Source organism: Poromitra crassiceps, assembly GCF_964638095.1.
Source record: "Poromitra crassiceps genome assembly, chromosome: 1".
NCBI lineage: Eukaryota > Metazoa > Chordata > Actinopteri > Beryciformes > Melamphaidae > Poromitra > Poromitra crassiceps.
Window position 1 is genome coordinate 25,030,562 of NC_139623.1, and position 27,908 is coordinate 25,058,469.

A 27,908-nucleotide genomic window follows, 5' to 3' on the forward strand; every position below is an offset into this window, starting at 1 on the left:
CAAGATCAAAGTGAAAATAATGTTCTAAATGCATCAGCTAGAAAAATATAGCCTATTAGATTGGTGAAAGTTTGTCCAGAAAGATATCATTTTCTCTCGCCTGCTGCAGGAAGGATGATGCACATAAATATAGCCTACATTATGTAAAGTCATTGCATAAATGTGTTTTTATTGTAAAACTAAATGTGGAGTAGGGCCAAGTTATTGGAGCGGACATCACAGTATAGCAGATGACAGTAGAAGCTTCCGAAGCGCGTTCCGCTGTCACTTATCTAAATCACGTTAAATCCACACAGGCTATATATAGGCTCAAGAGGACATATATGTTTCACATAGGGTGGTGTTTCATTTCGATGTTTTATTTGGTCCAATATTGAAATGTTCTACAATTGCAGGTTGTCTTACCATTACACATTATTTTAGATCTACCTTTTATATCTATTTCGGCTCATTTGGTTGCTATTTAGTAGCGAAATGGAGGACCCAATTGCATGCTGGGACAGGGACATTCACAGGCAGTAAACTTACAACTGCTATTTCCTATGGGAAGCTGGGTGCTGCTATGTGTTGTGTCTGTCTGAGCGAGGGAGTCAGAGAGAGAGAGAGAAGGGTGACAGAGAAGAGGCAGAAGAGCACTGGCGCACTGAATAGGCCTGGTTTCAGAGAGAGACAGAGAAGGGTGACAGGGGAGAGGCAGAAGAGCACTCCTTGACACTGGCGCACTGAATAGGCCTGCTTTTCAAAGGCGCAAAGCGCTAAATGTACGCCAGCTCGGAAGATAGCAGTACGCCGGTATTTAGCGGCGACACGCCCACTTTGGCCCATTCTGGGACTGCGCCACGCCCATTCGGCCTAAAGCGCATTTGGCAGCGTAAAGCCATATTGATATCGTCCCAAACAGGCGCAAGGCACGTTTTTTTGCGTTTAAGGCCCGTTTTAGCGCCGAAGGCCTGTGGGAGAATAGGGCCCACTGAATGATGACTTAATGATGCTTTTCCTGCACAAAATGAATCACATCAAATGAACAAATGCCAGTGATTTTATTCTCCTCAGTGTTGTAGTTTCATATTTAATATCACAAGAACAAATCCCAGTGATTTTATAATGCCTCCGCCGGCGATAGCCAGGCCGGAGGCATTATGGATCTGGGTTGTCCGTCCGTACGTCCGTCCGTACATACGTATGTCCGTCCGTCCGATGTTCGTTAATGCGATATCTGAGGAACGCCTTGACGGAATTTCATAAAATTTCCCTTAAACATCCACTTAGACTCAAGGATGATCTGATTAGATTTTGGTTGTCAAAGGTCAAGGTCACTGTGACCTCTCGAACGCCATTTTCAAGCTTGTTAACGCGATATCTCAGGAATGCCTTGGTGGAATTTCATCAAATTTGCCTCAAACATCGACTTGGCCTCGAGGATGAACTGATTAGATTTTGGTGGTCAAAGGTCAAAGGTCAATATCACTGTGACCTCTCAAATGCCATTTTCAAACTTGGTAACGCGATATCTCAGGAATGCCTTGACGGAATTTAATCAAATTTGCCTCAAACATCGACTTGGACTCAAGGATGAACTGATTAGATGTTGATGGTTAAAGGTCACTGTGACCTCACACACCCAATTTCCAGGAGTGCTTTGACGGAATTTCTTCCAATTTACCTCAAATGGCGATTTGGACTCAAGAATGACCTAATGGCGGAGGAATAAATCCGCAGTGCGCTCGTTCTAGTTCTCCTCTGTGTTGTAGTTTCATATTTTTTGTATACAGCTGGAAACTTGTCTAAATGTATGCAAGCCAACCTGGCTTCTGGATATTCCTGTCCTAGGGACATCTCAGGAGAACACTTTTATCTAAGCTTGCCGTCCTATGATCTACTGCAGTGGTTCCCAACCTTTTTACACCAAGTACCACCTGAGAAAGTAGTTGGCTCTCCAAGTACCACCATATGACAGACGTTAAAATACAGTCTATTCAGCTATGCACAGTTCACGCAGGAGGCAAATGTATTCCAAATAACAGTATTTATTGTAAACAAACAATAAATATCAACTGTACAGTGTGTGTGTGTGTCTCTCTCTCTCTCTCTCTCTCTCTCTCTCTCTCACTCACACACACACACACACACACAGCAAATTGGAACATTTTGAACAACATATCAACTGCACAGTGTCTCTCTTTCCCTCCCTCCCTCTCTCTCTCTCTCTCTCACTCACACACACACACACACCAAATTAGAACACTGAACAAAATAGCAGCTGTAGTCCCTCTCTCTCTCACACACAGCAAATCAGAACATTGTCAACAAAATATCAACTGTGCAGTGTCTCTCTCTCTTTCACACACAGCAAATTAGAACACTGAACAAAATAGCAGCTGTAGAGTCTCTCTCTCTCTCTCTCTCTCTCTCTCTCTCACAGCAAATCAGAACATTGTCAACAATCACTTTCACATGTTTGAAAACTACTACTAATGACCACCATGGATTTTGCACAATTATTATTATTTTTTTCACAGAGCCTTCCAAGTACCACCAGCAGGGGGCGCAAGTACCACCTACGGTACGCGTACCGTAGGTTGGGAACCACTGATCTACTGTATCTCTTAGGGACCGTTTGTTATTTAGAAGGGGGGTCACTGGAGGGATTTGGTGTGCTCTGAAATAAAAAGCTGTGCCCCTTCCCTGATCAAAATATATTTTTCCTTGACCCTCCCCAAGCGATTTGAAAAATATGATTGACCCTCCCCAAACAATATTGTGAGCGAGCTTGCGTGGAAGAATGCAAACTGACACAGAGATGTTACTTTTAACCACTCCTGCGCCTCATACACCACGTGACAGCAGGGGGTGCTATTTATTCCACATCGGAATCATTCACCATTTGCAGAAACTCCGGCCAGAGGTGATCAAACACACTGAAGCCACTTCTTAACACTTTGAGTGCCACGGCCCTTGGGCAAAAGGTGCTGTACTGTGCCACATAGGCCGCAATGCATTTTAAAACAGTCATATAATTTCTTTAATAATTACTATGTAAACACTGAACACGCACAAATAACGATGAGACTCTCTTCTATCACCTGCAAAAAAAAGTTTATTGATCCCATTTTCCGTTCTTTAGTTATGAGCCAGAGAAGATAGCTTGATTTGACCAAAAACAGCCACTTTTTTTCTATAACCTGAGATATTCAGCCTTTTGTGAAAGGAAGCATTTCAAGCACATCATTGACTCATTGCTAATATTTTCTGATGTAATGACACCTCAAAAATAATTTCCTTCAATAAAAGAGTGAAAACAAAGGAATTTTGTTTGGCCAAATACTATTTTTTAGCTGCAACCAGCAGCGCTGGCCCCTGCGTGCGCTGCTGGTTGCAGCTTCTTGCTGTTCTTGATTTACTGCTGGTGGGCATCAGATATTCTAGCTTGCGTTTCCTAATCCTGTCCTGCTGTCTGGGTCTGTTGTATGCTGCTCTGCGTGCTCTGCGTGCCCCCCCCCCCCCCCCCACCCCCTCAACTGCACACTCCTCCTTCTGGGAGTGTCTCTGGGGCTTTCTGCTGCCTGCGTTTGCTCTGCACTGACTGAAGTCCGCTACATCCAGCTTTTTTACAACCGCGTGTATTTGTCACCAGCTCCCATGCTTCCAGTTGAGAATAATAACAAATCCACGACTGATCATGCGAATGGGCTGTGCAGCGGACACGGAGGTGCTCAATTGTGACCGCAGATTGGCTGCTGCAGGGGCACAGCTAACGTTATGCTTCAATGAAGCAGCTGCATACGGACGGATGCGATGCGATTTCCTTTTCCCCAACGACTTCTTCTGTGTGTTTTACTCCACTTTCTCTCATCTGGAGTGCGCTGTCGCCACCTAAGGGTTCTGTAAAATAGGTTAGACACATTCAATAGCTCTCATATTGTAAGAGGCGATGTAAGAAGCATAGATCGACACCCCCCCGTCAAAAAAACAATTTCAAGTTATTGACGCCATTTGGCGTCGCTGGCAGCCTACGGTAAATTTCTAATGACGCCATATGGCGTCGCTGGCACTCAATGTGTTAACATGCAGTGGAATCCGTATTATAACCTGCTCCTAGCCGGTTGGCCTGCATGTTAAACAACAATTAGCTGGCCTATGCGCACTCCCGCGAGTCCGTATCTTATCTACCTCGACCGCCGGTATAAGATCCGCTTCCACGCAATTGCAGCTCATGTTAAACAGTGGCAGGTCATTATCCGCAGATCCGTCTGAGTGGGCGGGTGTGGCTCTTCGTGACTCACTTCACGTTCACTAGTTTATTAATTAATGAATCGTTCGGGCAATCGCTTATATCAACGAGCAAACTCACGGTTTCCTCAAGTGCTGCCGGTAATAGCCGGCTTTTAGCCGGTATTTGTTGCCGTGGGCCGGCAAATTAAAAGGTCGCCGGCTCAAGTAGCCGGTTGGAAATGCCAAATAAATAAATCCATTATATAAAATAGCCCAATATTGTGTGACCAGTGATGTTGCCATAAGCTACAACTTAAATATAGTATTAAATATTATATATTTTCACCCCGCTGTTATGTTGAGTGGTTGGGGGGGGGAGAAGAAAAAATACAGCAGACGCTCCATGCGCACACTACAGCTGCAGCATCCCGCACCGACAGGCCTTGCAGCCGAGAGCGTTTTGGCTTGACACAAGGGACCGAAATGTCAACGCAGACATCCCTCGGCCAGTTATTTTTATGTAGCCTAATGATGGTCCAGAACAAGATCCAACCAGCCATGAGAAGCCGCCACAGCGAGGAAAAGTTGGGTTGATAAAAATCGCAAGTTTGCTTTGCACATGCGGAGCGCTGATCATGAAGAAACTGCCGCAAGCGTATTGCGAGAATTCTCGCAGCGACAGAGAAGTCCTCTGCAGGTTGTAAAGCTTATTATTATGTCCATTAATTTAGCCACTAATGTCAACATCATTTCAGCATAAATAACCTACTAGAACCTCAATTGATTTGCCATGAGTATTTAATGGGCAGCTTTCATTTATTTGTCTGAACACTTTATGGAGCATCGTCTCAAAGCTCACAACACGCAACAAGGGATTTCGTTCTCAGATGTAGGCTACAGGTAACACAATATTCTTACCTTTTGCCCTTCAGTTTAAAGTAAAGCAAATATTCTCATGTTGTGAAGTAGGCTATAAGTCCATTCTGAAAGCGAGTTGGATGCCCGCGTGTCAACCAGCTGCAGTCCCTCGTCATCGTGTCAATATAGACCGCTTCAGAAAATATATAGGCTATAAAGTTTGACTGACTGCACGTCTCATCTCTGGCTTGTTGCAGGTAGGCAACTTCTTAATTTAGATTATCTTTCAAGTTATTTAATTTCACGTTCTTCGATGCAAAGAGACATTTAAAGTAGGCCCGCCAGTGTTCTTTAGGCTTAATTAAACGGGAATATATGACAAACTCAGTTCACAAAGTGTGTGACGAGTTCATTCACTATAATAAAATACATTTGTTGGATAATAGCTTTTGTTTTTTGTGTTTTATTGTTTAATCTTAATGGGTCTGCAAACCCGAACCGAATTAATTAATTAAATAAGGAGCGGTGTGCGTGCAGCTCCTCCCTTTGCACTTGCAAGCGCAGACCGCACCGCAGTGAATAGTTAGAAAATTATTTGGAAATCAAAAAATGATTTAAAATTAAGATTTCGTTTGCTAAGAATTATACAATAATGTGTGATGTATTTATGAAATGATCAGCCTACATCTATCTTTTTTCAATAGGCTACATTTTGACTGGCCCGGTAAATATTCTATAAGGCCGGAATTGTGGAATGTAGCCAGCTCAATTGGCCGGCCAGAAAAAATGGTAGCGGAATCGCTGGTTTGGTTACAAATTCGCTAAAGCTGTTTCCTATCAGATTTCAGATTCAGATCACATTTCTTGTTTTCGATACACTGGCAGAAAAAAACGGCTCATATCCAGTTGTTTCTTAACAAAGACCCCTCATGTTTACAAAGGCAAAACCTGAAAATATCCTGCTCTCTCTAGCCTGACATGATCCAGATGTTTAAAAGGCACTTAACAGTCTCAGTCGTGATGGCTACATTGATAGTAAAACTAAACATTATCCTGGCCACACAAACATTGCCATTACCACATAATGCAATCAAAACATGAGCACAACATCACTAAACCATGATGATCAAAGACCCGAAACACCCTATGACCCCGGGTCCATCACTGATGATGTGTCCAAGTAGCACCAAGAGGTGTATTCTAGAACTATTTCATCTCGCTCTGCCAGTGACCTCCGGGAAAGACTGGATGACGTCCATGAATAGAATGGCGACGACTGGAGAGACAGTTGACAGCGCGGAAAGACGGCAACCGGGGCAGCAAGGGTTAGCACCCCGAACTGCAGCTCCTGTGAAGGAGCACCCAAAAGCAAGCTACGAAGAACCCTTTTGAACCATACCCCCAGAGATTCCCGAGAGGGGGGGAGGATGAGAATCTCAAACGGACGGATTTACTGGCAACAACCCAAGCAAATGGACAATCGACAACGAGCACAGTCTGTATCTGTGGCAAGGTGTGCAAAAACCCAACAGGTCTCAAGATCCACCAGACCAAGATGGCCTGTTTAAAGGGTGGACGAGTGCAGCAACGCACAGGTGCAGTGGCCAGTACTACAGTCAATGAAGTGGTGGTCACAAATCCTGGTCAGACGGAGGAGGAGCCAGGCCCGGACTCGCCCCACAGAGCCCGGAACCTCCAAGCAGCACTAGTCCCCCCACAGAGCGGAAAATCAGAACAGCGTCGGGTGAAGTGGCCTGCCGCCAACAAGAAAGAGTGGCTTCAGTTGGATGAGGACATAGATAAGATCCTGGAAACAGCATCAAAAGGCGATGCTGACCGTAAACTCCAGACTATGTGCACCCTCATAATGAGCATAGGCGCGGAACGGTTTGGTGTCACAGAAAGGCCCGTGACTAGTAAACCAGCGAGACCAAACCGGCGAGAGCTCAAGATCAGCCAGCTGAGGCAGGAACTGAAATCCCTGAAGCGCCAGTTCAAGGCGGCAAAGGAGGAGGAGAGAGCCGCCTTGTCTGAACTCAGGGAGATCTTAAGGAAGAGGCTCATCACACTCAGGCAAGCTGAGTGGCACAGAAGGAAAGGAAAGGAGAGGGCCAACAAGCGCAAGGCATTCATTTCCAATCCATTCAGCTTCACCAAGCGACTACTGGGACAGAAGAAAAGTGGCAACCTGACGTGTCCTATCGAGGAGATTAACCACCATCTCAACATCACCTTCAGCGACCCATTAACTCATCCATAGCCAAAGACGTTTTTATTAGTGCAGCGCGTAGTTCAAAGACTTCCCCAGCCTGTGACATGTTATCAGGTCCCTAGCCTCAAAGGCAAGCCGACAACACGCGATCAAACACATACCGCAGCTGTTTTTTTTAAATGGGGGAGGAGGCAAGAAGACAAAAGCCGTGAGAAACGCTGTCTCTTTGCAGAGTAGGAGAGAGACGCCATTGTGTACAGTTGTGACAGTGTGCTGAGTTGAGTTGAAGTTGAAGTTGAAGAGATTACAGTAGCTAGTAGCCTATAGTCGTCAGTTTAGTTAGCGTTAGTTAGTTGTTTTCTTTTCTTTTCTTTTTTCAACTTTTTATTTTAGTTTTCAGTGAGTCCACCTTTGAAAAAAAAAAAAATCACCTTTTCAAGCTCCACTTGAGTCCCTCCTGAACTAACCCTTTTGATGTAGCATCTTCCCCCCCCTTCTCCACCACAAACCCCCTCCCCCATCTAGCATCTTCCCCCCCTTCTTCACCCCAACCCCCCCCCCCCCCCCCCCCCCCCCCAAAAAAAAAAAAAAAAAAAAAAAAAACATTGATGTTTTACTCTACTGCTGCAAGGGTGTATCTGTGTAGATGATGTTCCACAGTTGATTCCACTAATGTTGACAATGTGACATTGTAAGTCGCTTTGGATAAAAGTGTCTGCTAAATGACGAAATGTAATGTAATGTAAAGAGACACACATGGGCCCCGCGCGCACACACACATTCACACTCACTCACACTGAGTAAACTGTATTGTTGAATGTAAAAAAAGCACTTAATTTATATATATATATATATATATATATATATATATATATATATATATTTTTTTTTTGTCATTTGTGTCATAACGAATAGTATTTACATGTCTGATGTCAATACAGTTCAAAATAAAAGAATTGAGAGCGAGTTCTGCCTGAGATTGTGTCTTTTACAAAAATGGCCTTTTCTGCTGTTTCTCTTCTCAGAGAGACCTTTTTGGTGAAAACAGGGTGTATATAAATGGCTATAAGTAGCGTACAGAACATGCTAAAAGCTCACTTTTTTTTCCTGGTGAACCCAGAGACGTACATCTTCATTTTGAGGTATTGCAAATCACTCTGGTGCTAATAGATAATTTACTGTGGGTCTTGAAAGATGACCAACAATTATGAAAATCTTTGGCCTGTGCTAAATATTGGCAGTCCTAAACTGGCCATGAATGAGTTAAGGGAGCAAGACCTCGGCCCATGCGAGGCACTTGTAAAGCCTCCAGAGCCGGTAGCCCAGTTCAACACCTCTGAGCTCACCCTGAAAGAGGTCAAAGAAGCAGTGATGGCCACAAGATCAGGTTCCACCCCTGGTCCCAGCAGAGTCCCACACAGAGTCTACAAGCAGTGTCCAAGACTTCTTGTGCGACTCTGGAAGATCTTAAAGGTGATCTGGCGGAGAGGAAAGGTCGCTGCCCAGTGGAGGTTTGCAGAGGCAGTCTGGATTCCAAAAGAAGAGGATTCAAGTAACATCGAGCAGTTTCGCATCATCTCGCTGCTCAGTGCCGAAGAGAAGATCTTCTTCAAGATTGTGTCCCAACGGCTAACTGAATTCCTCTTGAGGAATGGCTACATAGACACCTCAGTACAGAAGGGGGGAGTCCCAGGAGTACCTGGATGCCTAGAGCACACCGGGGTGGTGACTCAGCTGATCCGCGAGGCAAGGGAAAGCAGAGGAGATCTGGCAGCACTCTGGCTTGACCTAACCAACGCCTATGGATCCATCCCCCACAAGCTTGTCGAAACAGCACTGACAAGACATCATGTGCCAGAGACCATCCGAAACCTCATTCTGGACTACTACAACAATTTCCGATTGAGGGTTACATCAGGATCAGCAACATCTGCCTGGCAACGCCTGGAGAAGGGCATAATCACCGGCTGTACAATCTCAGTGCCACTCTTCTCCCTGGCCATGAACATGATGGTGAAGTCAGCTGAGGTGGAGTGTAGAGGCCCATTGTCAAGGTCTGGCACTCGGCAGCCCCCCATAAGAGCATTTATGGATGACCTTACGGTGATGGCAACCTCTCTTCCTGGGTGTAGATGGCTCCTCCAGGGGCTTGAATGAATCATCTCATGGGCAAGGATGAGTTTCAAGCCTGCTAAGTCCAGGTCACTGGTCCTCAAGAAAGGCAGAGTGGCCGATCGGTTCCGCTTTGCCATAGGAGGGACACCAATTCCAACGGTGACGGAAAAACCTGTCAAGAGCCTGGGTAAGATATTTAACAGTTCCTTGAGGGATTCAGATACACTCCAGCAAACCAAGAGCGACTTGACATCCTGGCTCACAGCAATAGACAAGTCGGGGCTCCCAGGAAAATTCAAAGCCTGGATGTACCAACATGGAGTCCTGCCGAGGCTTCTCTGGCCCCTGCTTGTCTACGAGGTGCCTATGACAACTGTGGAGATGCTGGAAAGAACCATCAGTCAATCTCTCCGGAGGTGGCTTGGGCTTCCGCGGTCCCTTAGCAGCATTGCCTTCTATGGGCGTTCCACCAAGCTGCAGCTTCCCATCAGCGGCTTGTCAGAGGAATTCAAGGTTACACGTGCCAGGGAAGTTATGATGTACCGCGACTCCTCTGACGCCAAAGTCGCTGGAGCGGGAATCCTTGTAAAAACTGGAAGGAAGTGGAAGGCACAGGAAGCAGTCGATAGAGCAGAGGCACGGCTACAGCACAGCATCTTGGTCGGCAATGTGGCAGTGGGACGGGCAGGACTAGGCAGTTTTCCCAAACCCCGCTACGACAAAGCCAAAGGAAGGGAGAAACGTCACATGGTGCAGGATGAGATACGAGCGGAGGTGGAGGAAGACCGCCGGACCAAGATGGTCGGCATGTACCAGCAAGGCGCCTGGACAAGGTGGGAGCACGCTGAACAGCGTAAAATCACCTGGCCAGAGCTCTGGAGATTCGAACCCCAGCACATAAAGTTCCTCATCCAATCTGTGTACGACGTTCTCCCAAGTCCAACCAACCTGCACCGCTGGGGCTTAGCAGACACTCCGGCATGCCAACTGTGCCAGAAGAGAGGCACCATGGAACACATCCTCAGTTGCTGTTCGAGGGCATTGGGGGATGGGCGGTACCGCTGGTGTCATGACCAGGTCCTCAGGGCTCTGGCAGACACAGTCAGCACAGCCATCAACAACAGCAAGTACCAGCGCACCCCCAAGCAATCCATCGCCTTCGTCAGAGCTGGGGAGAAGGCACAGCAGAAGCCAAATTCCTCCGGAGGGCTTCTCACCACGGCACGGGACTGGAAGCTCCAAGTCGACCTGGGAAGGCAGCTTAAGTTCCCGGAACACATCTTTGCCACTTCACTCTGCCCAGACATGGTGTTAACATCAGAGTCAATGAAGCAAGTGGTCCTAGTGGAGCTTACTGTCCCTTGGGAAGACCGGATCGATGAGGCCAATGAGCGTAAGAGGGCCAAATACGCTGAGCTTGTGACGGAGTGCAGGAACAAAGGCTGGAAAGCCCGCGGCGAACCAGTCGAAGTAGGGTGCCGGGGTTTCGTTGGCCAGTCATTATACCGAACCCTCAAACTCCTTGGAGTAAAAGGTCAGCTGTGCAAAAGAGCCATCAAAAACATCTCAGAGGCTGCGGAAAAAGCTTCAAGATGGCTGTGGATCCGAAGGGGGGATCCGTGGAGTAGTGGGCCACTTGGACACAAGTCTGGGGCTGATCACCCCTGACTAGGGTCGCCCGGGCGAGGGTGTCTGATGATCAAAGACCCGAAACACCCTATGACCCCGGGTCCATCACTGATGATGTGTCCAAGTAGCACCTAGAGGTGTATTCTAGAACTAACTGTAACAGTAATAAGCTTCCCACAAGAACATGAACTCCCATAATCCTTTGCGCTTCTTAGAGCAGAACTGTCACCAATCAGAGCGACCGCCTCCTCCGGTCGCTACATAATGCTATTTTCGCTTGTGAAACAATCTTCAGTCTGTGTATATCAATATTTGTGTTTAAATAGCGGTCAATGACTGATGGAAAAAAGTTCGCCGGTTCTATTATTGTGCGTAATTGCGCAGAGCCAATCTCCCAACATGCATTGGGCTAATACATTTCGATAATAAATAGCATCCAAATTAGCCTAAATAGATAGAAAGCTTGATAGAAATAATGTGTATTACACAACATGCAATTGTAGAACATTTCAATATTGGACAAAATATAATCTCGAAATCAAAACACAACCCTATGTGAAACATATATGTCATCCTGGTGGTATAAATATCCCTCGCAGACTTAACGTAATTTAGGAGATGAGTGAGCCGTAACTCGGTTCTACTGTGACTTCCTAAGACGACTTATCTTATCTGCAGCTGGCGATGCAACGATAGAGCCCATATATATTTTGTGATGCCATGTCTGTTTGTTTGCTCGACTTTGTTCCAGTGGGTTATTCGCGCTGGAAATGTACTTCCATATTATTCACAGAAAAGCGCCACTGATTCGCCAGATACTGTACACGGATAGGCCAAGCACAAAGATTGACAGATAGGACCGCCAAAGAGAAACAATGCACCGGGACATACCAAACAGTTTGGACAGGAGGAGTGTAAATGAAGCAACTCAGTAGTTGTTGAAGTCCGAAAAGCAAACATTACAAAACAAAAAAAGTGTATATATTTTTATCTAATCAAAATTGTATACCCCTCCCCTGGACTCAAATTAAAGAGAGTGTACCCTCCCCCAGGCTAAATTTAAAACAAGATTACCCTCCCCTATTTTCCTCCAGTGGACCCTTCCCTAAATAACGAGCGGTCCCTTACTGATAACTTTCAAGCTAAGAGGTCATGTAAAAGTTTCAACATCTTTTGGCACGTTATTTTTCTTGAGAGTCGGCCCCGACAATGAGTTGAAACCAGAGCTGCTGGTGGCACCGCGGTAACGAATTGGAGCAGAGAGAGAGAGAGAGGTCTGGGCGTGTGAGACGACCCGCTTCATAAATCTTCATTTCTTTCTTTCTTTTCCCCTCCAGGCTTCTATGATCATAAGCCTCAACATTGTGCTGAACTGACAGCGAATCTTTTCATCTGTCTTGCAATGTAGCTACAATATATTTCACTTCTTCCTTATGAATATCCACAGTTGGTCTTTTTATATTCTCACCCTGCACAGTACATTAACATTTTTAGGCATTCAGCTGATGCCCTAAACCGTGGCCTTGCTCGAGCAACTTGGTGTGAGCAGGTGTTAATCCCATGAAGGTAATTCCCTGATTATTCAATTGGTCATGTAAACGGCATTTCCCTAATCACATAAAGGTTGTTATCGCATTATGGGAAACACGATTACCACAGCAAGGTTTTTGCGCATCATTTTTAAAAATAATTTGGTACATGTTTACCCTAATCTGATTTCTTTTGGTGTTTTACTTCTCTGCATGAGCGCAAACGTAACCGGATACAGAGCGACGTACAGGAGGCAGGAGACATTTTACAGAAAGGAGAGCGCTTGTTAAACTGTTTTGCGACCAAAAAAAAATCAAAGGTAACGAGACACATTGCGGGGCACGGTGGCGCAGTGGTAAGTGCTGTAGCCTCACAGCTAGAAGGTCCGGGGTTCGATTCTCACATGGGATGCTGTGAGCGCTGAAGGAGTGCGTGCCCATCCGCATGTCCTCGAGTGCCCACCACCCGGGTGGGGTCGTCAAAAGGGCCTTTCTGTGTGGAGTTTGCATGTTCTCCCTGTGCCCCCTGGGGGTTTCCTTCATATAGGAACCCCACACCAAAACATGCAATATCCTGGTCGCTGAAGTGGTGCCTCCTCTGGTCGTTAGGGGCGCCTGTTCGGAGGGAGGGGAACTTGTTGGAATAGCGTGATCCTCCCACGTGCTATGTCCTACAGGTGAAGCTTCCCCTGTCAGGTGAAAAGAAGGGGCTGGCTACTGCCCATGTCTCGGAGGAAGCATGGAGCCAGTTTCGGCTCTCCCCAGATTAGCAGAGGGTGGAGCAGCAACCAGCATAAATAAATTAAAATTAGCACTAATGGGGGATAAAAATGGGATAAAGAAAGCGGGGGAGAAAAAAAAGTAACGAGACACAGAAACCTGACTAGACGGAAATAAGATGCGTGTTTTATGTGAAGCGCATTGTATTTGTCTTGTGCATGAAATGTGCTATATAAATAAAGTTTGCCTTGCCTTCCCTTGCCTTGCATGCAGCACCATGTTCAAAATCCAAAACAGCCAGCAGGAAGTTTGACTTTACAGTATCCCTTTCCCCGCCATTGACGTAATATCACGTCAATGTTTTCACCGTCATGTGATAGACAGATCTCTTGGTCACCTTGTGAAATGCTACTGCGCTTCCAGAGCTGCCCAGAAGCAACAGTCATTGTCCACGCACCAAATCCAGCAAGCAGAGAAAAGCAACAATCTCCCTTCAGGAAAAAGCTCCATAAAACACCTCCAGCCTGGTGCCTCAAAGCGCTGCAACGAACAGCTTTGCCCGAGCTCGACGCGCTGTCAGACGGACTCGTGACAGTCACTCAAAGCCGAAGGATTTTTTTCACCAGACGCTGGTAAACGTAAACAAATCACTTCTCCTGTCAGGTAGATTAGTAATCCGGTTTGTGAGCCCTCACATCGTGTACATTTCAGCCATCAGATATGCCCCCAGACCTCCAGACATCGAGCACCAGAAGCACCCACCCACCGGGCGAGATGGGAGCATGACCCACACGTCCCCTCTCTGAGTGCGGGGTGAATCTCTCATCAGTCCACTGGTACAAAAATGCATTTTTCTCAGCTTTCTTGGGACAGACAGGTGTTTTCGGTGAAAACTACCTACATTCAAGTGTCGATAAGTAAAGAACAGATGAGGTAGAATCAAACTTTTTCCCCCCTATGAAAGTAGAGGCTCTCTTCTTTCTGATGGGGGTATTCTGTGTTTACATAGTCATAGAACAAAATATTCTGTGGGTCTTGGAAGATTAGTGAAAATGGTCAGAAACCCTTGGAGGGTAACAGTTAAGGTCACTTTTTTTAGGAGAGAAATCATTTGACTGAATCATGTTTTCCACATTATTACATTACTAGAAGGCATGTAAATGCCTAAATTGAATTATTGCTATGACCTGATTATTCTCAGTTACTGGGTTATTAGTGTGCATGTAAACACGCTCATTGGCTGTTGTAGGGATCAATCCCGCTGCCTTTCAGTTATGGGATGGTCTCACCATGCCTCCCTGATGTCACTATGTGTATTGTAAATAGTAATTGACAGCTATTATGAAGAACTAGTACGGAATTGAATTCAGTTTTATATCTTCTTTCATGACTAGTGAGAAGTTGCATGTATTTTTCAACGCCTTCCTTGGTCAATTGGTCTAGCAGAAGACTGGCAGCCTTCCTACCCAGCTGCTTTGATGAGTCTTGTAATCTCAGATCAATCAATACATCAAGGACGCAGAAAGTTTCTTAGTAGTTCCTTAGTATTTTCCTAGTATTTCAGGGAAGCAGGAAGTTGGAATGAAGTCTGAAGATAATTTGCACAGTGCCCAAAAGACACACAGATCTACTATAATAAACTCCAGTTGACTGTATGACTTTTCTCTTCATCTGCCTAATTATTATGTATTTGTATTCAACAAGTTCAAGTTACTTGTATTGCCACAAGCTGTAGACCAGGGAAGTGGAATTTATTTCCGTACACATCAAAAATCACTCTATGAACAAAGATTGCGCTATTTATACCACATAACAAATCTGCAACAGTGAGTATAAGCACAAAAGAAAGGATGCAGAGAAACCCATCTCTTCATGATGCAATGCAACGTAAATTTGCACTTTCTCCCCAACATTTCTTCTCTACTCACTCTAATATGCCTGTCTTTTGAAATTAAACAAATAAAAATACTGTCTATCCTCGCCTTTTCTTACTTTCTTTTTTTAGCACTACAGGTTCAGTCACAGGTCACAGGAATATTGTGAAATACAGTGGCAGCCACCTTGAATTGCCATAAGGGACATTTCTTTAGAGAAAATTAGGACATCTAAATGATTCTTCACAAAAATATTAGCATATTATCTACCTAGTGGTAGGATAGTAAAAACATAACTAATCATTAGTGGGAAAACTATTTTGACTTACTTCAAGTGGGTTCCTTTTCCACAATAAACCAGCATTTGGTGGGGGAAATAAGAGGGGTGAGAAGATTATACCAAATTTCCGTTGTTTCTTCCAATGCTTGCAATGATAATATTTCTAATTATATATATATATATATATATATATATATATATATATATATATAAACTTAGCACAAAAAGTTCGGAAATGTGTGGTTGGTCGAACACTTCTCTGTTGTTCCAATGCTAATTGGCAATGTATGCATGAGGAGGAAGTGCCAGGCTGTTGTGGCTGCTTATGGTTCTTCCACACACTACTGAAGCTCCTGACTGTTTGTTAAATGAATAAATTGTAAAATCAGAATCAGAATCAGAAAGACTTTAATGATCCCCGGGGGGAAATTGGGACAGGTTACAGCAGCTCGCACTCAGAACACACATAGCATAAAATAAAACGGTAGTAAAATGCAGTAAAGTAAGCAAAAATAAAGTAGAGTAAGTAGAGTAAAGTATAATAAAGTAGGATGTACATTACGTGTCAAATGTCAGTCTTGTTTCTTCCTCGTTACTGATAGAGAGTTAAATAATCCAATCCACCAAACAACACCAAACAAGAATCAATACCAACAGGACAATACACTGTTCAGCAGTGGCAGAGAAGATTTGGCACATTTTACATGGGTGCAACCCACATACTGAGCTGTGCTGTTCATCCCACAAATGCATGTTCCTTACAAATGTGGCACCATTTGACAGAGAAATACACAGGCTTTCCAACGGTATACAATACATTGCCAATTAGCATTGTAACAACAGAGAAATGTTCGACCAAACACAAATTTCCCAACTTTTTGTGCTAAGTTTATATACTGTATATATATCTAGAAATATATATATAGAGAGATGGATATCGCTCAAGCCAGTTGCGAGTGTCAGCTAAAATGCCTAAAACATTTAATGTGATTGTGGTTTCAGAACCTGAAGCGCGTGGCAGAGGTGTGGATGGACGAGTACGCGGAGTTCATCTACCAGCGGCGGCCGGAGTACCGCCACCTGTCTGCAGGAGACATGGCGGTGCAGAAGGAGCTGAGGAACAGCCTGAACTGCAAGAGCTTCAAGTGGTTCATGAGCAAAGTCGCCTGGGACCTGCCCAAACACTACCCACCTGTGGAGCCGCCCGCCGCAGCCTGGGGAGAGGTACAGTACGGCCTGCAAGTCTGCACCTCACACCTGTTTAAGAACCAAGACAGACACACGTTCAATGAGCGCCTGCTGTATAGTCGCACATAATCTGATTCTGTGTTACTGAGATCTCATCAACTGGGCAACAGATTTCAAAGCTGATGCTCCTGTTGGAAAGAGCGTTACTCAAAATTGTTAACAAGCTAATGTTTTGGCCACTCAGTGGTGTTAGGACATTCTTGCTGTGAGGCGACAGTGCTACCACTGCACCACCGTGTCCCGGCGAACGTGGTTACAGCCAGCAGGCAGCGAGCTTAGCTAACATACAGTAGTTAACAGCGAGCTAGCTAGTTAACATGCCAAGTTTGACTATTAGCATTCCATTGAGTCATATGTCATCGTTCCATTTTAGCAACTTTAGTAACTTAACTTTTTGAAGTTGAGTACAAAATCAAAGAAGAATTCAGTTTTTTACAACCTGGACCAGCTTTAGTTATGCTTCAAAACTCAGCCTGATTTTTTTTTTTTTTTTTAATCGATCCATACAACGCTATAATGCGTCGAGCAGCGGCTTGGTACAGAGGAAATGTGGGCATGTGTAATGTGTGTACTTACATCCTGTAAATAGCTTATTTTCTGACACGCAGTGGCTCATATCCTTATAATATGATACTGACATAAATGTGACATGCTGCATTTACCTCTGCCAGCCATCCATTGCTCTGTTTTCCATCCGGGGCCTCACATCAGTGAGAGTTGAGAGCTCAGAGCAGTCAATCAAGCCGCCATGACAGTCAATGGCATGGTGAACACCAGAGGATGGCTGGATATTTATCTGATTTCGAGAATATGGACGATGCATTTGAATTCGATGGCTACCCGACCCGTATTTATTTGATTCAGTCCGGACTAACGTCATTAGGATTATAAACTGAGGAGCGGGGGGAACGGGAACTTCTATCTCTACCAATGTGACAGACAGCAGACAGAGACAGGGTGAACACGCTGCACAAAGGTAAATACAGCGTTCATTTTCTCACTGTCTATGATATAAGGATATGAGCCGCTGCAAGATTTACACGCATTACACATGCCTCTATTTCATCTGTTCCAGGCTACTGCTCGGCGCATTATAGCATTGTTTTTTAAAGCTAAAAATTTTCTTTACGTTATTTGTCAAAGAATATTTGGCAAACAGTGTGGCTAATTAACAGTCATAGCATGACTCATAAAAATGACCAAATACACTGGAGGGAGGCTTTAAACGGTGTAGAAGAGAGTGACAAGGACATACAGTAAGCCTTTGTTCACATCTGGTGCTTAACATAAGCAGAACTGAAGTTGAGCTCACACTGAAGTTGAGCGGACGCTTAACTGCTCACACCAGATTCACTGCCCTGCAAAGCTAAAAGGGGGTAACTCGCCAGAGTGTAGAACTGAGAAAAATGACTTTAAAGTTTTGTTGTTGTCCAGCCAAATGTATTGTAGGAAGAAAACTGGAAATGTGTTAATTATTTGTTTATTTAATGTAGTTATTTATCTACATATTTTTTTTTAGCTCAAACTTGACCTTTGACCCTTATTTGGAAGTTACCTTACTCTGGCTTTGCATTGTCTGCAAAATAATAAGGGGTGATGCCAAGCAAAAAGACAGTAACTTCAATTTGATCCTTCATTTGGTTGCTTATCACTATATAAAACCAGTATATGATAATAATGATAACATAGAGATAAAGTCTCATGTTCATGGCACAATTACGCTTAATATAATATACATATAAATATAATATAACTAGATTATCAGGCCGCTACACATCCTTCAAGCCTAGTTTGGTGGGACTCTTGTTGGCCCGTTGTGTGTCTGTGTTGGCGCCTCGGGGGTTAATGTTGTATGAGCTGGATCCTCTGGGGTTGATGTCGTATGAGCTGGCACATCTGGGGTTAATTTCATATGAGCGGCACCTCGGGGTTAATGTTGTATGAGCTGGCTCCTCTGGGGTTGATGTCGTATGAGCTGGCACATCTGGGGTTAATTTCATATGAGCGGCACCTCTGGGTTAATGTTGTATGAGCTGGTAGCTCAGTGGTTAATGTCATATGAGCTGGTGCCTCGGGGGTTAATGTCATATGAGCTGGCACCTCTGGGGTTAATTTCATATCCGCGGTGCCTCAGGGGTTAATGTTGTATGAGCTGGTACCTGGAGGGTTAATGTTGTATGAGCTGGTACCTGGAGGGTTAATGTTGTATGAGCTGGCACCTCGGGGGATAATGCCGTATGAGCTGGCACCTCTGGGGTTAATTTTATATGAGCGGCACCTCAGGGGTTAATGTTGTATGAGCTGGCACCTCTGGGGTTAATTTCATATGAGCGACGCCTCGGGGGTTAATGTTGTATGAGCTGGCGCCTCGGGGTTAATGTGGTATGAGCTGGCGCCTCGGGGGTTAATGTCATATGAGCTGGTGCCTCGGGGTTAATGTTGTATGAGCTTGCACCTCCGGGGTTAATTTCATATGCGCGGTGCCTCGGGGTTAATGTGGTATGAGCTGGTACCTCAGGAGTTAATGTTGTACGAGCTGGCACCACGGGGGTTAAATTTGTATGAGCTGGCGCATCGGGGTTAATGTGGTATGAGCTGGTGCCTCGGGGGTTAATGTCGTATAAGCTGGCGCCTCGGGGGTTAATGTGGTATGAGCTGGCACCTCGGGGGTTAATGTCATATGAGTTGGCATCTCTGGGGTTAATGTTGTACGAGCTGGAGCCTCGGGGGTAAATGTGGTATGAGCTGGTGCCTCGGGGGTTAATGTCATATGAGGTGCCTCGCGGGTTAATGTATAAGGGTTAGGGGGTTAATGCCGTATGAGCTGGCAACCTTGGGAGTTAATGTGGGTGGTGTGGGTGTCTGTGTGGGTGGGGGTGGCATGGTATCGGTCTGATGTCATAATCGTGATATTAGGCCTGCCCAGTAAGGTAACTCATACCTCAACTCAACCTGAGCATTCTGGTGAGTTACCCCCTTTTTGCGTTGCATGGCAGAGTATTCAGAGTGCAGTCAAACCAAACCAAACAACCGTAACTGATGTTACCTTAGTCTTGCTTGGCTTTTCTAGGGCTTTTGGAAGTTACTGTAAATGTGACCCCCTATTTTCTCCAAAAAACAACACAATTGACTCAAGATATTTTTCCACATGATAAAGCAGATCTTCAATGTTCCAAAAATGACAAAAACTCATTTTTGACAAAAATTGAGTTACCCCCTTTTAGCTTTGCAGGGCAGAGAAGCACTCTCTTTTCCTCAGCGCCTCGCTCGGTGTGCCTTGAACCCGCCCACAACTCGCATTGACTTCATGCCTGGTAGCTTCACGCTTGGAAAATAGGACTGAATCCTGAACGATCGCTTGAGCACGTCTTGAATGTGCCTTGAGCAAGGCACGCACGTGGCTGGTGTGAACGGCTTCGCCTGTTAACAAGGATCCCGAAATGAAACTTGTGGGTTCAGCGTAGGTTGAGCGTTGCTTTGGCGTATGGTGTGAACGTGCCGTAATGCAAAGGGAACAATATGTACCAAAAGTTGATGGTATCTAGGGATGGGACAATAACATGGATATAATACTACACATGTATATTGTGGTATAAAACAGTAACGGTATGACACCTAACTGTTCTTACCGTGACTAATGCAACCAAATGCAAAGATCAATATTTGACGTAAATATTACATAAATAAACATTTTACATTTCCCATTAAAACACGTTTTGGATTTGGAAAAAGGAGATAAATGACTTGCTATTGATATGATAGTTTTAAGTAACCAAAGCATGATACAGTACTGCTTTTAAGGTTTTCAACTCTGACTAATCAGGATAATATTGAATATCGAGATCAGATTTTGGCAAAGATAATCATACTATTGTGTGTGTGTGTGTGTGTGTGTGTGTGTGTGTGTGTGTGTGTGTGTGTGTGTGTGTGTGCGTGCGTGCGTGCGTGTGTATGTTGTAGGTACGTAACGTGGGCAGCGGCATGTGTATGGAGAGTAAGCACTTTGTGTCGGGAAGCCCCCTCCGCCTAGAGAGCTGTGTGAAGGGGAGAGGAGAGGTGGGCTGGAGCCATGGACAGGTGAGTAGGCTTGCCGCGATTTTAGGTGTTACCGGTGTTACACGGTGTTGGGGGATACACCGATTACATAACGTGCCCACCGGTAACACCTTTTGTTTTTATGGAGGAAGAATTGAAAGGAAAACTCTGCAGTTTCAGCGTGCGCCGGTGTAAATTACAAGCGCTCCCTCTCGGCTGCAGTGTGGCTCCGCTGTTATGGTTAGACCAGCAACTAACGTGAGTTAACGCTATACATCTTATGAACACAAATGATGCCCTCCTCATAAGAATTGAAAGGAAAACTCTGCAGTTTCAGCGTGCGCCGGTGTAAATTACAAGCGCTCCCTCTCGGCTGCAGTGTGGCTCCGCTGTTATGGTTAGACCAGCAACTAACGTTAACGCAACTAACGTTAACTAACGTTAACGCTATACATCTTATGAACACAAATGATGCGCTCCTCATACACATGTAGGTAAGACCCTTAGCTAAGCCTGCATGCGTGTGCATACTGTTGTCACTGCGGGCCATCTCTGGAAATGTGCCTTTTTTTCCACAGCGAAAAGTCGATGCTAACTTAGCATCAATTCTAACAGGAGGGAGGACTTACCAGCATTCAGTCATTGCCTGCTTACTGCTGCGTGCTGGTATTGTTAATCCCATGTCAGAAAAAGTCTCCAGGTGTGTCGCCAACGTTAGTTTCTTTTGAGAAAGATTGTCTCCACGGGCGTCTGAAAAGTTGTCTCGAGTCAGATGCAGCCAGTGTTGTATGACTGTGAGCGTCCATGCTAACGTTAGTACTTTAAACAGCAGCAGCGTGCGTCTTGTCTCTATGAACCTACAGAATGGACGGTTAAAGCATAGACTCTTGCTTACTTTAAAACTTGTATTATCAACATACATATAACGTAACGTTCGCTCTAGTCTAGCTGCTATGGATATCCGACTGGTGTCTCACTGTTATTGTTCCCGGGAACAACATGCACTAGTAGGAACTAACAATCCTATTGTTTACATTTCCCGGTGAAACCGGTTATACCGGTGAGGTCACGTGCTTATTATTCGGTGTGAAAATGTTCACACCGTGGCATCCCTACAGGTGAGGCCCGCTTTACACCATCAGCTGACAGGTGGGGACTCCAGTCACATGTCAAGTCAAGTTTATTTGTATAACCCTAATTCACAAGCATGTCTCAGAGGACTTCACAGAGAATATGTCTTGCTAAATCTAGCTGACACAACAATAAGAATTACAGTGGTAATAATAACAACATGATTGAACAATCATTATGATAGAGAGACACAGAGAGAAATGGAGAAAGGGGGAGGGAATGTGGGGGAGGAGAGAGCAGCGAAAGGGAGGAGGTGGGGAGAGAGCAGGGGAGGGAGAGCAGGGGGATGTGGGAGAGGAGAGAGCAGGGAAAGGGAGGAGGTGGGGAGGGAACAGGAAATGTGGGGGAGGAGACAGCAGGGGAAGGGAGGAGGTGGAGAGGGAGCAGGGGAAGGGGCAAGAGGAGAGAGAGCAGAACAGGTAGAATATACTGTGGCTGGGCGATATGGTCATGAATAGTCACAAGGGACAGTAAAAAGAGGGAGCATGGGACTGTGGGGGCGAGAGAGCAGGGAAAGGGAGGAGGTGGGGAGGGAGAGGGGGGTGTGGGGGAGGAAGGAGCAGGGAAAGGGAGGAGGTGGAGAAGAGGGAATGTGGGGGAGGAGAGAGCAGGAAAAAGGGAGGAGGTGGAGAGGGAACATTGGAATGTGGCGGAGGAGACAGCAGGGAAAGGGAGGAGGTGGGGAGGGAGAGCGGGGGTGGGTGGGGGAGGAGAGAGCAGGGAAAGGGAGGAGGGGAGGGAACAGGGAATGTGGGGGAGGATAGAGCAGGGAAAGGGAGGAGGTGGGGAGGGAGCAGAGGAGGGAGATGGGGGATATGGGGGAGGAGGGAGCAGGGAAAGGGAGGAGGTGGGGAACAGGGAATGTGGGGGAGGAATCAGAATCAGATACCATTTTTTCACCATTATGTTATGTAACATATAGGAACTTGTTTTGGCATTAAAGTCCATTAATCTTTTTTCACATAAGAGGGACAAGTGCAAAACAAGACAAATACAGTGGAACAACAGGACAAAGAAAGTGCAATATCTGGTGATGGGCAGTGCAAGCTTGGATTAGAGTTCAGGCCCGAGGCAGCTCCCCTAAGGGGGGGGGGGGGGGGGGAGCAGGGGGATACCTGACTGATTTACGAGACGTGCTGCTGAGGGGAAAAAGCTGAGTCTGTGGCGGTTTTTCAGAGTCACTGGCAGGCGTAGCCGCCTACCGTGGGGAAGCATGGTGAAGAGGTTGTGACCCAGGTGGGATGGGTCAGCCATAATCTTTCTGGCCCTCTTCAAGGCCCTGGTGTCATGTAAGGACTCGAGAGAGAGAGGGGAGGGGGCAGCCGATCACCTTCTCCGCTGATCGTATCACCCGCTGCAGCTTGGTCTTGTCCTTGACCGTAGCCGCAGGGAACCAGGTGATGATGGAGAAGGTGAGGATGGACTCATTGATGGAGGTGTAAAACTGAGTCAGCATAGTCCTTGGCAGCTGGAACGGAGAGAGCAGGAAAAGGGAGGAGGTGGGGAGGGCAGAGGGGGAGAGGAGAGCAGAACAGATAGAATATACTGTGGCTGGGCAATATGGTCATGAATAGTCACAAGGGAGAGTAAAATTGACTTGGACTCAAGTTTTAATTGGTTGAGACTTAACTTGACTGGGGTTCTGCTGAGATTTTTTTCCACCAGACTGTTTTCTGAATTTTTATGGATGAATGATATTGAAGTTGAAACTGATTATAGAAATCAAACTAATGATGCTCTCATTAAAACCATATACATACAGTGTTAAAAACCACCATATTGCAGTGAAAAGTGCTAGGGCCCTATCGTCGCAAAAGCGGTAATTTTGCATCTGTGCTTGTTTTGCGCTCGTTTAATGCCACGCGCAATGCAAATTGGGGCCGTGCACAAGCACATTTCTATTCTCCCTGCTGCGCTCTTACCTCTATGCCTGTTATAATTGTACTGGACATGCATGGGATAGGTGTGCCACATGCCAAACCAGGCGCAGATGGCATTCTCCTATCGTCAGCAGGCGCGCAATTACTTTGCGCTAAGAACTTTAAAAAGTACCTCTTAAGCACAAAAATACCGCGCTGTGCTTGAGTGCACCATAATCTCCACACTGCGCAGTGCAATGCAGAGGAATTCCTTTTGGATATGTCATTACGCACGGAGGTGCCACGCCAGGAGATCAAATTCTGCTGCTAAAATTGGGTATTAGCAGATAATTCAGTGAGGCAATCAACTATAATTCACTGAAAAGTGTTTGTCACATCGCAAAGAGGGGTTAATGGCAAATGAATTGAGGAAACTTGGACATTATAGCCTACTTGCAATATTCACCTTCACCTTCACTTATCCCACAATCTGGGAACCCACCAACAAAACAAAAACAAAAAAATTCTCTAACCTCTGGGGGCAGCCCCATTTCAATGTGGTGCAACAGGAACTCAAGAAGTGCGGTCAACAGCGGAAGAAAATCCCTTTCCGCTCCCTGCAAGCTCTGCCATTGGCTCCAACCGACCGGCTCTGCCCATTAATGGATTTATTTTCTGCTGCCTGCGTGTCGCTCTCAAATCCGTCCGTCGCTATGAAACAACAACAACATCGATAGCTTGGTGCTAGTAGCAAGTAGCAACTTGCTATACGTTGAAAATTGTAAGTTTTGGCTACACACTACTCACGTTCACTTATTTTTGAACGGGTAAAGCGCAGCATGCGTGCGAGCGCTGTTACACCCCTTTTGACAGAGCCTGCTGACAGACTTTCGATGTGAGTCAAAAGTCTGTCTCGAGAGATTACTTATCCCATAACCCGGAGGGTCGTTGGGGCACCACAGACGATCTGTCGACATGCTCTCTCCATCTCTCTCTGTCCTTGGCACGGCAGCTCTCACTACTGTTTCACCGAGTTTTAATTGAGTCCACTCTAAATCCTCCCATCTTTTCTTTTGTCCCCCCCCCCCCCCGTTTCCCTGCTGCAAACACGTTTATTTCTAGTCAACAAAAGAAGCCGAATTGCATCAAATCACAGATGTTTTTAACTGGTATATGATGTGATGATGTTGTGAGATAGGGATAATATATACAGTCAATGGAGATAGGCCTATCCAAATTACGCATGGGGAGAATTACAGCGTATATTGCATGCCTCGTGCAAACTGTATTACAGGGACTCACTGCGAGACGGGAATCGGATTGGTTTGATTGATGTAACGCCCAGGCATTGCCAGGGCACACCCGTGAATAATTATTGTGCTTAACACCGCCCAAATCCCGTTTGCGCAGTGCATAAATGACTTGGCATGCCTCCAATTTACGCCTGCACCCGTTGCGATTGCCGTTAGTGATCTTCCTACTTCTTATCCCTGTATATTGATGTAACTGCTACGCTGCATACAGACACTAAGACAAATTCCTCGTATGTAACTTGCATACTGTGGCAATAAAAGTGATTCTGATTCTGATTCTGATTGTTGTGCAGAGTTATGAACCCTGCCGAGTATTGCATCCCCACCATATTTTGGGGCTGTTTTAACTTAAAAACAGGGAGGTCTACCCAAACAATTATATCATTTTTAAACAGTTATGTTTCTGTATAAATCATTACAATATGCTCCTGTGAGGTGGGGATGCATTTGACAGCGGGGGTGCAAAACCCGACATAACACCTGAACACTTGCGCAAGGCGGACTGCTATCATCCCTGCAGGGACGATAGCATAAGGCAGGCGTTAAGGCACACAAACAGGTGTGCAAGCGCAAAAAGCATGATGCAGGTTAGACACCACTTTGCATTAATATGTGGTGGGACTTTTATGTAGCAATTAGGATTCTCTTTTAGGTCTCAATTAGGTTTTTTGTTTTCCTCCCACACATAGCTGCATCTAGACTGTTTTTTGTGAACCATTTAGCACGCGCACATGAAACCCCGCAAATCTAGCAATAATACCTGTGACGATTTTAATACTGAATAAACCATTAATGTGGATCATTACCTCTGTACGCCCAGCATCCGTCCCGGTCTGTTCGTCCGTTGAGAGGCCGCTCGCTGCAGCTGCACCTCCACTCTGCAGCTAAAACTCCTCCCCTCTGCAGCTGAAACTGCTCTCCTCCTTCCAGAGTGCCACTTGCGTCCGTCTCCGACGATAAAGTTATCCACCTGATACCATTGTGCAGCCGGTTTACACGAACTGAGATGGTCGGTCCACTGTGCCTTGCTGTGGCTCTTATATTTGCAAATAGGCAAATATTTTGCAAAACCGATTGCATATTGTGGGTCAACTAGTTTTACTACCTATTTACGTTTGACTACTGAAACTATAAAGTGCCATATTAACCATAGATAGAGCCCAAACTAAACAGAAAGTAAACAGTTGCTTTTGGGGGGGAAATGGAGCAGAGTTTTCTTCTTCTCCCGTCAATACCGAAATGCATTCTGGGCAGTGTCAAATTATCGTACCAGATGGTCAAAATGCTATTGGTTTTGGTAGTAAATTATCGTACAAATACGATAATTATCGTACGTCTGGTCTTTTGGAAAGTTTTCTGCTCTACACATTGACTGTACAGTATATTATTATTACAGCAAGTACAGTAGCTCAAGTGTCGTCACAGGTGTTATCTGCACAGATGGCTTCTTTTTTTACATGTGCATTATAATGCCACCTTTTTCTCCATATTTCTGCCCTGGGGGCCTGTTTTAATTTAGTTTTTGGGGGGTATTTTCATAGGAATCTTGAGTCCTAACTGTAATTTATTTTTACCTGCACCACACTCTTTAACTCATTCCCCACCAGCGTAAAAAAATATATATATATATTGTCGCTGTCGCGGCAGGACCTTGAATCTCCAAAACAGCAACTTTTCAGGAATCAGGAAGTAAAAAAAACCTGTTTGCTCTTAAAATACTGAACCAAAGTTGGCACATGTCTTAATTATAGTTAGTTTCCCGCTGAATGTGTCATTACTTTATTAATATCTTACCTGGATAAGCTCAAATTATGTTGTTTATATTATCAGTCCGACTTGGAAGCACTCTCTCCCGGCCAGTCAGGCGGGAGAGGGTGGTATGCTCATGCACGAGCCCCAAGCTCCGGGCCGCGGGGGCCGCGCAGCAGCAGCAGCAGCAGCAGCAGCAGCATTGCTCCTCGCCTCTCATGGCTTTGGCATGGGGATGAGAACAGTCTGACATAACATAGCGTTAACGTTACTTTATTCTCATCAGAAACCACTCCGATTTGCATGTTAAAACAAGTTTGCAGCCTAGGAATAACTGGAAAACATTGTATTGATCTATTAACATCAGAGGAAGCCAGGATTAGTCTAAATGATATCAGAAATATACAGCACGTCTGCCGTGTGACTTTTCCGGGTTTAGTGTCCTGCGTGGGGGGGGGGGGGGGGGGGTGTACAGACGGAGGTAGGGGACGAATTTCGAGGTTTGACTGACAGATTGAGGGCGAATGGCGTCACGAGATTTACTCACAAGCTCGTTTTAATGCTTTTCCATTGGTTGCATTTGGTAAAAACCACACAGAGATGTGAAGGGTGACCAATGGCACGGGAATTAGAACGGGGTGAACGGGCAGGTTGACAGAGAGGCAGAACATGGCAAACATTCGCCAAGCCGCGTCGTAAGCTTTGATAGTGGAATTGGCCAATCCTTTCCTAATATAGGACTGAGCTGAGTGGAGTAAATGGGTAAATGGGGATTGCGCTCTATGAGAGAGTCAGGGCAGAAAAGGAGAGGTGAGGCGTCGGAGTCGTGTCCGCTTCGGGGTAGAGTCTGCGGAACGCCTGGAAATTGAAACGGGAGAGGTGATCAGCGATTATGTTAATATGCCCGGGGATGTGCCTGGCGACCATGATAAAATTATGGGTGACAGAAAGCCAGGTTAGGCGCCTAACGAAAGGCATGATGGCCGGGGGAAGATGATCGTCCTTTATTGATGATGGCGACTACTGCAGCATTATCACATTTGACTGCTATCCTTTTACGAGCCCAGAAGCGCCCCCATATGTGACAAGCAGCCACTATCGGGTACATTTCATATAATGCGGAGGACTGATCCATGCCGGCAAA

The 27,908-nt window shown here is 45.5% G+C and overlaps 1 protein-coding gene across 1 annotated transcript in view; it reads left to right on the plus strand.

Moving 5' to 3' along the window:
• The window catches only part of galnt10 (UDP-N-acetyl-alpha-D-galactosamine:polypeptide N-acetylgalactosaminyltransferase 10 (GalNAc-T10)), a 538,666-nt gene that overhangs the window by 494,523 nt on the left and 16,235 nt on the right, over positions 1 to 27,908 (plus strand). The window contains exons 9-10 of the mRNA XM_083647820.1: positions 16,432 to 16,653; positions 20,638 to 20,754. Coding sequence (XP_083503946.1) covers positions 16,432 to 16,653; positions 20,638 to 20,754 — 339 coding nt within the window. The remainder of the gene's footprint in view (positions 1 to 16,431; positions 16,654 to 20,637; positions 20,755 to 27,908) is intronic.